At 46.1% G+C, this 13,670-nt stretch overlaps 1 protein-coding gene across 1 annotated transcript; it reads left to right on the forward strand.

The window, feature by feature from the left end:
- Positions 1 to 2,911: 2,911 nt before the first annotated feature.
- Positions 2,912 to 13,534, forward strand: plekhg7 (pleckstrin homology domain containing, family G (with RhoGef domain) member 7). The gene is made up of 14 exons (XM_030424618.1): positions 2,912 to 3,006; positions 4,222 to 4,262; positions 4,642 to 4,743; positions 5,202 to 5,351; positions 5,634 to 5,729; positions 6,094 to 6,192; positions 7,033 to 7,146; positions 7,494 to 7,668; positions 10,359 to 10,474; positions 11,188 to 11,275; positions 11,361 to 11,440; positions 11,610 to 11,763; positions 11,986 to 12,083; positions 13,225 to 13,534. The coding sequence occupies exons 3-14, from the start codon at positions 4,660 to 4,662 to the stop codon at positions 13,333 to 13,335; spliced, it is 1,365 nt and encodes a 454-aa protein (XP_030280478.1). The 5' UTR covers positions 2,912 to 3,006; positions 4,222 to 4,262; positions 4,642 to 4,659; the 3' UTR covers positions 13,336 to 13,534.
- Positions 13,535 to 13,670: the final 136 nt, after the last annotated feature.

Below are 13,670 nucleotides of genomic sequence, written 5' to 3' on the forward strand. Positions count from 1 at the left end.
TGCACCCGGGATGTGACGCTGCGCGTACAGTGAGACTAATGCTGAGATGGCACGAAAAAGAATAAAATCAGATTTAAAAAAAAAAAACTCGTTGTGATCCACGCCGACAGATCGGTCGATCAAAGGAAAAATGAGTGCCAGCTATTTTGATAATCGACTAATCGTTTAAGTCGCTTTTTCAAGCGAAAAAATGTCAAACATTTGCTGAACCGGCTTTTCAAATTTGAAGATTTGCTCCTTTTCTGGACAGTAGAAGCAATTTGAAGACGTCTAGTTTGTGCTCAAACGACTAATTGTGTAAATAATCTGCTGATTAATCGATTGATTTGCTCTGTAACTCGTCGGCCTGTTTCTCATTCCCACTCAAGAGGGACTGAATCCTCTCCAGCACATTTACTGTCATTCATGCCTACAGTTATGTAACAGTGTACAGAGTATTTACCATTCAAAGTATTTTTCCATTGACTGATGCAGTTTTTTTTTTTTCATTTTGTTTCCCCTCTCTTCCTGCAGGAGAAAGAGCATTTACATAATAGGTAAGTGAACCTTTGGACTGATTTGCATGTCATGCCAGCGCAGCCAGAAGCACCTGGCCTCACCTTTTTGAAGTCCAGCCGGAACATGTTTGCATGTCGGGAGGAATGTTGTAAAAAACTTTCCCTCCTGTCACTGATAAGTAAACGACGGCGCTCGCGAACTCTTCTCTGTCACTCAGATCCAACTCTTTTACTTCCCAAGCGAGCCGCCGACGCTTCTTGTTTCCAACAAATATCTGTGTCGAGGGGGGATAAAAAGCAGAAATATGTGAACATGTCACCGTGCCATCCCCTCGTGGAACGCTCGCTCGCGGGGATGATTGGACGTTTCGAGGAGCCCCCCATTGTGCATTCATTGTCGCTCACGTCTTTGTTAACGGAGCGCAAGCTTGCTGGGTTAAGTTTTGAGAGTCCCATGGTTATGGATGGGCTAGACAAACCCTCATTAAGGCTGTTTTCTCTCACTGCCACCCACACCCCTCCTAATGGGCTGCCGGGCTCTTCCCCTCACTGGATAATTAGGCAGCTATTGTCCCTGTAATTGCACTCTGGCACTGTGCCTCTTATTACAGTGACCGGGGCCCTGTGAGCCATTGGCCGGGACAGTTTTGTATTTTTTTCTTGGAGGGGGGGGGGCATCATTATTTCTCTTGTTGTGCTGGAACAAAACACCCTTTTTCTTTTCTTTTTTTTTTTAACAAGTGCTCTCGGTGGCACAGAGAAAGCTTTCTGAGCGGGCCACAAAGCAACAGGACGCCATTGTGAGGATGAACTGCAAGGAGGTGCTGACCTGGTTTAGAGGAGTAATCGTGGCTGTCTTGCCATCCCATTAACCACGTGTCCTCTCCACAGCGTTCAGGTGCTGCTGCTGCTGCTCGCCACACTGTCGATCTACTGCCTGCCTATACATCGATCTCCGTATCGGTTTACCAGGGAGGGCTCGACCCCCCCGCCGCCAAGAGCGGCTGAGAACAGTCGGTGCCTCAGTCGTGCCACTCCAGTTCAGTTGTAAAGTAAACTTATCCTCAGCGGTACAGGTTGTCCCCGCAGCCGTGTGGCCTACATGTGCATTCGAGTTAGTCTCGTTTGCTGCTTGTGCAACAGTTGAGGCACAGCGGCAGAAATGCAGCTACTGTTTCAGAGGATACTGTGGAGCTGAAAAGAGGAAAGGCGGTTCGCGTGGAGCCTCGCATATAATGGTCGACAGAGAGAGAACCAGCACCAGCGTTTGTTCCTCTCGCTCGTACTTCTGCTCTAGTTTATTGTGTTGTTATCATAAACAGGCACTCCGGCTTCCTCATGGTGCGACCGTGTCCTGGTGACCTTTTTGCCAGATGCAGTGTGTGTCGATCGATTGTTTTACTGCTTCTCCCTTCAGCTCGTCTCTTCAGTTTCGATCTGCCTCTGAACTCTAAACTCTCCTTTTTTAAAAGGCGAGAGCCTGAAAAATTTAGAGGTGAAACCGCAGCGCGTTGACGTGGGTCACTGACCAGCTGTCGATCAGTGTCAGCCGGCTGAAAGTGAACCTTACCTTTGGCAAAACAAGCCTGTCTGGTTGCTGAGCGACTTATAATGCACGTTGAAACGGCCAGACGCTTCTTGTCGTTGTTGTTGTTGCTGGCACAGTTTGGATTGTGATCGTTGTACTCACGCAGCCACCGATCAAGTTTTACTGACATTATTGTTATAGTAAGAAATGAAGGCCTCATTATTGAATTACGTTTATTAAGGTTTTTAATTTCACCACACCAATGTCCCCCTTTTTTTTTTTTTACTCTCAGCTGTAATCCCAGAAGTGCAGCAGCACAAAGATAAGTCAAAACACTTGAGAACAGTGGCTGTTTGAGCTTTGCTCCAGGCTAAAAGGCAGGCCTGTGTTTTTCCAGCCGCGGCCGTTTCTCGGTTCCTGACTATGAAAAGGAGACCAAGAGGATTAGAACCGGCTCACACTGACAGCTCGCCTCCTTCCACACAAATAGGGTGATCCATTAATCGGTTGATATCCACGCATAAGCCGGACACATAACATTATCCTCTATGATTTCTGCTGCTGCTGCTGCTGCTGCTCGTGTTAATCGCCAAATGTTCTGCACAATGCAGATGGTATTTCAGTGGCATTTCAACCATGTAAAAAGCACAAAAGGAATTTTGTTATTTCCTGTGGCCTGCGCTAAGTCTCTTCACTCATATCTACAACAGGACGACGACGGTCCTTGTAGCAGCGAAGCTAAGTTTCTGATGAGGCTGTTTTTTTTTTTCATATCTCGAGCGTTAGTGCCAGTTTAAATCTGCCAACGAAAGCGGAAAAAACACATCTGTAGACATTCACCTGTGCACTGTTTCCCCCCTCAGGCTTCAGGAGAGGAGGCGGAGCTCCGTGGTGGTCAGCCTGCCGGGATTGGATGTTTCACCAGGAGACCTTTTGTGTCCAATGGAGCGGCGGACAGACTAAACGGTTCAAACTTCTCTGGTAACGTCCCGTGTTATGATATATTGTTGCTGATGTAACCCCGTCTGTCCGTGTAAAAACGGATGCAGGTGTATCTGACTGTCAGTCAACAGTCTTTAAAGGGAAACTCCACCAATTTTGCACATTTAAAGTGTGTTTACAGGTCTTGGGGAGTACTCCTGCACATGTGGGGGAAAGTAGAACACAGAGGAAGCTGCATGTAATCTGATAAATTGACTGCGGTGATGTCACTTATGGGTCAAAGTGCATTGTGGGTAATGTATCTGGTCTATCATTGCCACTCCTTGTAACACTGTTGGACTCAAATGATCAGGAATCGACACAGAAGAAGCCGAGCTGTCACCTTTATTCCACACTTTCATCTTCCTTTTCAAAACTTGGTGACTTAATTACCCACAATGCAATTTAGTCACCGAGTGACATCACTGGAGGCAGTTTATCAGATTAAATGCTCAGCTTCCTCTGGAGCCCAGAAAAGGTTTTATACTACCGTTTCCACATATTCACTAGTGCTGCCTAACACCTGTAAACACACCTTAATGTGTCAAATTGGAGGACTTACCCTTTAAGACCGACTGTATCTGCATCACAGTTGTGTCCGAGTCTCCATATTGAGGGAAAAGAGGCTGTAAAAAAGTTTACTGAATACCTTTGTTTGGTCTGGGTGTTGACCTCTTGACCTCCACCTCTGAACTCTGCAGGCTCAGTAAAAGCTGCAGTAAGCCTGTTCTTTCTGTCAGCTTCACCAAAAACCCTCTCGTGAGTTGTTTTACTGTTTTGTAATGAGCCTTCACACTCCAGCAAGTTGTGATTACGATCATTCACGTCTTCTTTTGTGCAACACGTCCACGTCTGAAGCTAATAACACACTCGGGTGGCACTAAAACACAGGTTTGACGCAGCGGACGGTCATTTGGACGTGACCAGCGTCACGCTTCTGTCTGCAGTTCAAAACCACAAATCAAGTCCAGAAGATAAAAGACAACTCGTGAACTGTTCGCGCGCTGCTTTGAACTCGACTTGACCTCTAATATCTCCAAAAATAACCGAGCCGTTCTCACATCTCTTAAGTCCTTCAGTCTACCACAGTTTTTATCCCAACACACTGTTTTGTTTGTTTGATTCTAATCCCGTTTATTGCACAGCGCACATTCTTGCGCTTTCTACTGTTGATTAATCGGTATTTTGTGTTTGGGCTTTTTTCTTTTTTTACAGACACGAAGAAGTCGAAGTGGCCCTTCTCGAGGCGTAGCACGGTGGGTGTGTTTGTCCGTCTGTCTGTTGTTGTTGTTGTTGTTGTTGTTGTGTGGTTGAGGCGGATGCTGTGCTCGTTGGTTTGTTTCGACGTTCCCTGTCGAAGCAGCGAGCGGTTGGTTTGGACATTGTTCTCTGACCCACTTCTCAAAGCAGATTAATGTTGTTCCTCTTATCCCGTTTGGCTCTCTTATAATTGGTCAGCGCTTGTAATGCAGAACTTGAGCCAGACTTGTTTTAGTTTTTCAAAGCGATTATTGTGGAGGGATGCTGGAACGAGGAGAAAAAAAAAAAACACGCCAACAACGCGTCCGTAAACCGAAAGTCCTTTTTCAGCGTCACACCTGATGTAGCTGTGTGTCTTCTCCTTTTACTTTGCAGACTAAAGCGAAGTTGCAGATGAGCACGGCGTCCGACATTGAAAAATATCTCTCCACGGCGCAGATTCAGAACTGGAGGAACTCTGACCTTCAGCGGTATAAGGTGAGCCACGAACGCTGTCAGCAGCAGCAGCAGCAGCAGCAGCAGCGCCTCGAGCGTCCAGGCTGTTTGTTATGTAAATGGTCGTGCAGCGACTTCTAATCCGGGGTTTGAACAGCGAGAGAGATTCAGATTTCTAAACCAAACAGATCTCAGTGTTTGACAAGTGACTCAGGAATGACAGCGCGGACGTTAGCGGGGAAGCTGCTGCAGCGCTCCAAGTAACACGAGTTGTGCAAGAACCAGACTTTCTAGACTGTTAGCAGTCAGGTCAAACCGTCACGCGTGTGTAAACAAACACTGACTCCGAGTGCATCGGGGTGGGGGGTTGGAACTGCACAGTGACAGAATGTACAGTTTCTGTTCAAACACACTCTCTCAGTTAAATAAATAATCCTTCTCGATATCTTTTTCTTCTCGTCTGATGATTTTTTTTTTTTTTTGGTCTTTTCTCCGTGCAGGACTTCTGCCTGGCGGAGTTCCTGCGCGACCAGTCCTCCCAGGTGAGCTCCACCTCTGACCCTCAGCTTTACAAGAGACAGGAGGCCATCTGGGAACTCTTCACCAGCGAGTGTGTTTACTTCCTGGATCAGCTCATGGTGCTCAAAGAGGTAACCGTCCCCTGCGAAAGCCTCAGAATGCACGCACACAGCCAAACAACACCGCCGCGAAATAACTCGACCAAACCCAAAAAACGAAACCCAACACCCGCTGCTTTGTGCTTTTTCCCCCTGTCACTGAATTCCTGTGAGTGAGCTTGGTGTAAAAGTCTCTTTTGGGGGGATTTTCCATTCTTTACAGCGACGCGTTAGAAATTTAATCCTGGCACAACAAATATCCTGATAATAGTCTATTCTCTCTCTCTCTCTTTCTCGCTTCTTCGTCGCACTCAGGTGTTCTCGGCGACACTCACGAACCTGCAGACGGCGAACTGCCTGATCGACGTCGACTCCTGGAGGCTGTTCGCAAACCTCAACGAGCTCTGCCTGGTGAGACACGATGCAAATGAGCGACAGTTGTTTACCTCTAGTTTTAGGAACATTATGTAAATACTTTCAAACAGCAGCAGCCTTCATAGTATCATAACAACGCAGGCTGTTGTGCAGGGCTCGGTGTTACTCTTGGAAAAAAAAAAGGCCCAGCTCCGGGCCACCAGCTGCATGGCTGAATGAGCTAACCGGCTAATGACAGGTTGTAGCTGCAGCTCCAGATAGCTACTGTGCATGGAAAAAAAGACACAGTGCGCAGCAGTTAGCGGCACGCCTGGCGATGTGCAGCTGATTGTGACTGAGGTGTGAGCGTGCGGCCGTTCTGCTGACTCGTGACACGCAGAGTGTTTTTTTTCTGCTGCAGGTGAGCTTTGGTTTCCTGACCAACCTCCTCCGCGTCATCGGGGACACGTTGGAGATCACCGAGGGTGGCGGGCCCACCCTGCCGGAGCTGCTGAGCAAGGCGAGTGTCGCTCACATGTGGAAGCACACACACACACAGACACACACACACACACACACTGAGTTTGACTGCTTTCTCAGGTATTTGCTCAGTCGTAAAACTCCACACTGATAATATGTGGGAGGCAAAAAGAAACATTTCGCACTCGACAGACGTGGTTATCTGAATGTGGGTGAACGCTGGGTGCGTGTGCACATTTCGCAGTAGAAGAAGAACAGACGGATTCACGCGAACACAAACACAATTCTGTTTTTCACCACAGACTAAAAAAATAACCAGCCGGATCTTGAACTTTACATCAGCAGTTGTCAGAAATTGTGATACGCAGAATCTTTATTTGCATTAGTGTATCGAAAATGTTCACAAATTTGACACTATTATGAAGTTTCAATGGCATTTTATTGTACTTATGTTGTCACTAATATTCACTTGTTTTTGAGTTGTTGTTGTGAATCCGTTGCTGCTGCCCCTTCAGAATAAAATAATGCTAATAATATTAGTGGACCTTTCCTCAGAGAACAGAGAAAAACTTGATCTGAGAACAATCCTGGTTTCATATTTTCTCCTTTCATTATGAATCATTTAGCACTCCAAAGCCCAGCTGTTGAAATAGTCTCAGGAAAATAATAGAAGCCTCTTCATCCTGCTGTTCAATTATGCATCGCGAGAAGCCGCAGAGAGGAAATAAATCACCTCACAGGAGCCTGAGAATACATTTTCTGTGCTGGCTCTCAGATCCTCGCCTTGTTTGCGTCTTTATGCTCTTGTTTATCTGCAGCGTGCTGGCCGGTGTGACCCGGCAGTCTGTGTCCTGATGTTTGTGCTTCTATCTGCTGGCAGGCTTTCCAGGAGAGCATATGTCACTGCCTGCAGAAGTACTGCCTCAACTACACCACCGCTCTGCTTTATCTGGACAGCCTGAAGGCCAGAGAGGACTTTGGATCTTATGTGAAGGTACGAGCAGCGCCGTGCCAAGTGTCAGAGAGGAAACGCAGCGACACCGCTGCCCAAACCGGCAAACAAGCGGCTCAGTGTCACCGAGGCCTTCCAGAGAGAGGAATGTGACCATCTGTCCTTTGTGTAACCTTCGCTGTCATCGCGCTTATGTATCTTTTAGACCTTGCATTGTGTTTGTGGTCTTAGATCTCACTTCTCTTCACACGCTTTTCAGCACCCATCCCCCCGCCGTCAGCCCTCTGTTCTAACAAACACCGTGACGAGCTCTTTCACCCCTCTGACCTCCTTCTTTTTCCTCCTCTCACCCTCTTTCTCTCCCTCTCTCTCTCTCTCTTTCTCCACAGTGGTGCGAGAGGAACGAACAGTGCCGGAGGCTGCAGCTGCGCGACCTGTTGGTGGCGCCGTTGCAGAGGCTAACTCGATACCCGCTGCTGTTGCGGAATATCGCGAAGAGATGCCAGACGGAGGACGAGAGCGGAGGCCTGCAGGCTGTAGCCGAGCAAGTGGACACGTCTATATGTGAGCAGCGCGCACCGCCCTGACTCACTTTACCCTTTGTTACCTCCACCGAGGGGGTTATGTGTTACCTGCGGCCATTGTTGGTTGGTTTGTGAGCAGCACTACACAAAAACTACTGAACTGACACCGTGTGCAGGAATTTGTTCTGACTTCTTGGACACTGAGAGTTTTTCAGGACGTCTTTTGTTGATTTCTCGGGGAATAAAGCATGGATCAGGTTGAAGTGAGCACATTGTGATGCTGACACAAACGAAAATTCAGATCTAGCTGATTTAAATATGTTTCATTGGATCCGGCTTGATTTAAAGAGGGGGCTGTGGGGTGTTGGCAGAGGTTTCGTGCTGTAGTTTAAACATCCATCACTTCGGCACCGCGTGATGATTTCAGCACCGACTTATCTATCAGCAGTCACTCACTGGTTGTGTGTACTGTTGCGGGGCTAGGAGTATGACTTTAAAGGTATATTATGCAGGACTCGACAACAAATAACAGCGTATAGACTCAAAAAATCAGTGCGAGGGCGGCAGTGGAGTGCACAGGCTTTTTGAAGGGCAAGGGCGAAAAGAAGGGCACTTTAGCGCACGTTTTGGCTTCCAAGAAGGCACTTTAGCGCGCGTTTTTGCCACCCAAGAGGGCAGTTTATCATGTTTTAACCAGCCAAGGGTGGCAGTTTAGTGTTTTGCCAACCAAGATGGCACTTTAGAGCGCGTTTTGGCTCCCAAGAGGGCACTTTAGCATACATTTTGGATCTCAGGAGGGCACTTTAGCATACATTTTGGATCCCAGGAGGGCACTTTAGCATGCATTTTGGCTCCCAGGAAGGCACTTTAGTATGTGTTTTGGATCCCAGGAGGACACTTTAGCGCGTGTTTTTCAACAATTGGGCCATGAGGGGCCACTGCCCTGCCCCCCCTTGTGCACACCACTGCGAGGCGGTGTCTGAGACCCCGCCTGTGTTTACTGGAAGGCAGAGATTGCGGGGAAACAACAGTCATCGATCTTTTCTTCTTCATTCCAAGGAAGTCACGCTTCGGGTTGGTGGCTCGCCAAACCAAAGTGTCGATATCTTAAAGGGCTGGCCGTGACACTCGGCAGGGAACAATCTTTCGCCTGAATCTCACTCACCTGCTGTGTTTACAACGGCAGCCGGCCTCTCGGCTCTTCTCACAGATCTTTTTCAGCCGCTGATGACAATCTGAAAGGCTCACCTGGGCCGTCATTCAGAGGGTTTTTTGTCAGCAGGTGGTTTACAGACGTATTAAGACACAGAAGCATGTTAAGTAGATCCATGCGTGGTTATCTCGCTCAACACAAACAAAGCGAACGGGGCCACATGTTTTTGGGACGGCAGCCAGGATGCGGTGACCGCTCAGTGTTCGGCACGCCTCCGCCTGCAGACCTGTCGAGGCGGTTTACTCTGTAACTAGATGGACGGGCTGTGGGAACTCTTGCTGCGCCTCAGTGTCATTTATGTTGAATTGAGCAATTACTCATACGAAACCACACAGATGCGGACGCTCTAACAACACACTTTCCCATAACCATTAAAAAGGTGTGGCAGAGCTGCACCGGTGACGAGGACTAACATGACCACAGCTCAGGTGTGTAGGTCAATGTCCTCTGGGTGTGGGGGGGTGTTTACTGTAAGAGCTGAGTGTCTGTGAGTGTGTGTGTGTGTGTGTGTGTGTGTGTGTGTAATCTCTCACGATACAGGCCACACCCGTGTTTGGCAGGTAACCATCGCAGTACAGAAAGACAAAACAAGACAATAAAGTGTTGCTTTAGAGGACGTGTTGGCACAAAGAAGGAACCATGTAAAGTTGTTATTAATGGGGCTGAAGCACGTAATTATTCTTAAGAGTAATTAACAGTTTGAGTCGGGACCGATCCCAGTCAGTGTCTTTACTGGGCTTCTGACCTGATTCACTTAGATATCGGATCCATGATTCACTGATGCTAAATTCCAAGCTCTGATTGATTAAAGATCTGTTTTATTACGGTTTGAACTCCAGCGAATACTTTGTCGCTGCTCTGTAGATTATTCAGATATCTGTACTTGAGTATTTATTTGTCTGACAGCGTTTTCACCTTTTGCTCCCTACGTTTCAACCCAAACATCAGCACTTTCTACGCCTTGCATTTCCACAAACACCGTCATCACGTTTGATTAATCCATTATTCCTGTTTTAGCGTCACTGCACGCCGCCTTGCCAAACATCACAAGACTGATTTCGCCCCATCAGTGCCTATTGTTATGCGCGGCAGATGAGGCGAGACGGAATGACGTGAAAGACGTAACGAGACAGAAACAGACGGAGGGAAACTAGAAAAATTGGTGCAGTGACAAAAGCTCAGGTTCAGTTAGTTTTGCACAGGAATGGTCCTGAGGGAAACTTCTTGCTTTTATATTTGGAGAGCAGTGAAGTGAAGAAGTGGAATCAGTACTTCTACTTTTATTACAGTGCATATAATTCTACTCGAGTAAAGAAAGCGTTAACTTTTGCCATCTCTGGTAATACTGATGAGAAGACGACAAATCAAGAAAAAAAGGAGCTTCGTATCAGCAGATTTCCACATTCAGGTTTAGAGAACGGAACTCTGAAAAAAAAGGTGGAGCGGTGCAGCTTTACACTTGCAGTAGCGTTAAATTTTAAGCCCCTCTCATTGATACGATTCCTCTCTGCTTCCAGGTGACTTGGAGGGAAAGGTGAAGTGGCTGGATAACTACCAGAAGGTGAAACAGCTGAGAGACGCCCTGGTGTGGCAGCCCGTGTGGGAGAGGGACAAGCGCGCCTTCGTCCCTGAGGTCCGTCTTCATGTGTATATTCTGCATGCACAAGTTCAAGTTACTGTATTAGTACCCAGAGGTAGATTTGGTTTGCAGTAGTAGAGTCCTCATACACACACGTGGGAAAACAGAGAGACACGATCACAGTGGAAATTTAAAAAATGGCAAGTTAAGAAGTTCTTAAGAAGTTCTTAAAGAGTTTTTACAAAGTTCGTACAGGTCCAGATCATTCTAAGATGGTGAAATTGAACTGAACTACTAATAGTAAGAAGAAAATATAAAAAATGAATCAATAAAAATATTTAGGATTCAAAAACATACATAATGGGTAAAATATAAATAGATAAGTAAAATAAAATAAATACAGCAACGAGTAAATAAGTAAAAGCAGCAATAATTGATCAACTTGTGCAAAATATAGTTTTTACTTGTGCAAGTCATTACTGTTTGTGCATATCTGTGACTTTCACACTCTCGTCTGTCAACAAGGCACAAACACTTCATCCTCTGATACCTTCTACGTGCCGATAAGCTGTCCCGATCGTGTATCTGAATGTGAAATCAGAGATCTTGGCGAGCAAAGAAAAACAATTTCAGTGTATACAGTTTACAGCGGCGTGTCGCAATCTGCCCCTTTTGCTATCAGACAATCGGATCTTTCCGTGTCAGTTTTTACGGGCCGAGAGGCGAAAATGTTTTCTTCTCACCCGACCGACGGCTTCTTCTTTCAGAGTCTGAAGCATCTCTTGAAGGCCGTCACTCTGGAGAATCTCATCTCCCACAGGAGTCTGCTGCACGAGGGGAAGCTGGTGCTCACAGGTGGGAACAGACTCCAGTGTTATCTGCTCCCGGAGCCGCGATACGAGCAGAGATCTCACGTTGTTTTTCTTCGGTTCATTACTAGAAAACACGAAGCTCGTGGATGTCTATCTGTTCCTGTTCGACGAATTCCTGCTGATCACGAAGATCAAGAGAAACAAGAAGGTACGGCGCTGCTCTCAGCCTGAACTGGGCCGAGTTCAAGTCTGCAGAGACGCTTCAGAGCTTGTTCATAGTGTGTGTGTGTGTGTGTGTGTGTGTGTGTGTGTGTGTGTGTGTGTGTGTGTGTGTGTGTGTGTGTGTGTGTGTGTGTGTGTGCTGTCTTCCTGTGTAGCGGTCCATGGGTCCAGATCAGAATCCTCTGAGGGTGCCGCAGAACCTGGAGCTGGATCAGCTGCTGAAGGAGGGGTGCACGTTCACGGTTCTGGACCAGCCCGTCTCTCTGGACCGGCTCCAGCTGAGGAACATTGATCAGCTCAACGCCTCAAGTAACGATTTAGACCCTCAGTTCAGACTCAAATCTAGTTATGACAGATTATTTTAATGACTGTAATTTGTCCAAGTGAGTGGATGTGTTGAGCACATGCAGCAGAATCAAGAAAGTTCTGCCGGGCCTCGATGAACTTCTCTCTGTCGATGTTTGCAGCCTGTATTGTGCGTTTACAGCTGACGTCGGTGGAGGAATTGTAATGTTGTGCTTTCTCTCGTAGCGTCCGGGCTGCCTCATTCTTTCATAATCATGCACCAGAACCGCTACCAGCAATGCATCGGTGCGTTCATCCTGCAAGCTGCGTCAGAGTCCGCCAAGGTAGATTCACTTCACCCGTGACAGTTTTAAAGAGGCACGCGGTGTTTCTAAAACGCTGGCAGAGTGCTGATTATATTCTGTAAACATGGTGTGCGGATCAACGCACGAGTTCACTGGTGACATTCAGAGAGAACCACAAAATAATGGTTTGTCTGTGAGTTTAGAAGATGTTCTCATCACTCACATCATTTAAATGTACCTCATATGCGAGCTGTCACTAAATAACAGAGTATTCTTGGTCGTCTCTTTCCTCTATGAAATGTGTTTTGCTGTCTTTGAGTTGAACTTTAAACGTCATCTCCCATATTTATGCATGTAACGTGTATTATTTATTTACATTTCTAGTCACGTGCAGCTCTGTAGTATCTTTGTCCCTTCTGTAAATGGAGGGAAGTAGTTTAAAGTCGCTGGTCGTCACATGTCTGGGGCTGTTCTGTGAGCTCGAGCGCAGAATTAGTGGCAACTCGTCGTCACGGTGTCACAGAAAGTGCCGCAAAAAGAGTAAAAGTGTAAAAGAATTATTAAAAACACATGTTTAAATACAATAATCAAACAGAAATTAATATATTGCATTTAAATGTTTGTATTCACTTGTTCATTCTTCTTTATTTTCCCACATTCATCTTATTTTTTTACATTTATCCTTTATCGTCCCTCCTGTGACTCCATACGTATAAAACCACTTCACAAAATAGGTGTAAATACAGGGTTCGTACGGGTGCTTGAAATCCTTGAAAGTGCTTGAATTTCAATGTTGTGTTTTCAAGGTCTGAAAAGTGCGTGACATTATAACTCTGTGTCTTTCACAAAATTGGGATCAGACTGGATAATTCATTTCTGAAGTTTTTGCTATTATGAAACATAATTTTAGATGTTTACAGCATAATACAATGTACATAATTGTGATAAAAAGTGAAGAAAAAAATCATGAGTATATATATTCCTGTAGATACGTATTTTACCCCTAGCAATAAGGTGCTGGAAAATCTTGAAAATGACCCTGAAAAGTGCTTGAATTTGACCTTGAAAAATGTGTACGAACCCTGTAAATATTACAAAGAAGTAAATTAACATCACCTTTTTTGCGGCTAACTGTAAACCCTAAATCTGATTCCATCCCTCTTCCTGTATGTTTTTCCAGAGAGTGTGGATTTCAAAGATAGAGGGCGCTGTGACGGCGCTGCTGAAGCTGGACTCTGAGCAGCCGCGAGTCAAGAGCTCCTCACTGTGGCTGGAGTCCTCGCAGATATGAGCCGTCCATCAGCCACGAGCAGCCAGCCGAGCTGCCTCTCTCCTGTCAAACGTGCACTTCACTGTCTCTTGACATCCTGTAAATTACTGTTTTGTTTTGTTTTTTTAGCACTAGGATCATTTTGTAAACTAAAAATGTTGTGCCTGTAAAAGGCAGCTGCTGCAGTAGTGTACAATAAATATCTGAATGTGTAGTAAAACTTGTCCTCCAGGGTTTTTTCTATTTCATTTTTATTTATTTTAAGCTTCTAATTTGCTTTTCCCCACACTCTGAAATTTGTGATGTTCAAGGTCACCTAAAGTTGCATTTAATATCTGTTCCTGAGCTTTTGATCA

This window comes from Sparus aurata, chromosome 8, assembly GCF_900880675.1.
Source record: "Sparus aurata chromosome 8, fSpaAur1.1, whole genome shotgun sequence".
NCBI classification, from domain to species: Eukaryota; Metazoa; Chordata; class Actinopteri; order Spariformes; family Sparidae; genus Sparus; species Sparus aurata.

Excerpts from the sequence above, each read along its gene's own strand:
- plekhg7 (XM_030424618.1), top strand. The coding sequence starts at position 4,660 with ATGAGCACGGCGTCCGACATTGAAAAATATCTCTCCACGGCGCAGATT. Across the intron at positions 5,352-5,633 it reads AGCTCATGGTGCTCAAAGAG|GTGTTCTCGGCGACACTCAC; the intron begins GTAACCGTCCCC and ends CGTCGCACTCAG. Across the intron at positions 11,764-11,985 it reads TGATCAGCTCAACGCCTCAA|CGTCCGGGCTGCCTCATTCT; the intron begins GTAACGATTTAG and ends TTTCTCTCGTAG.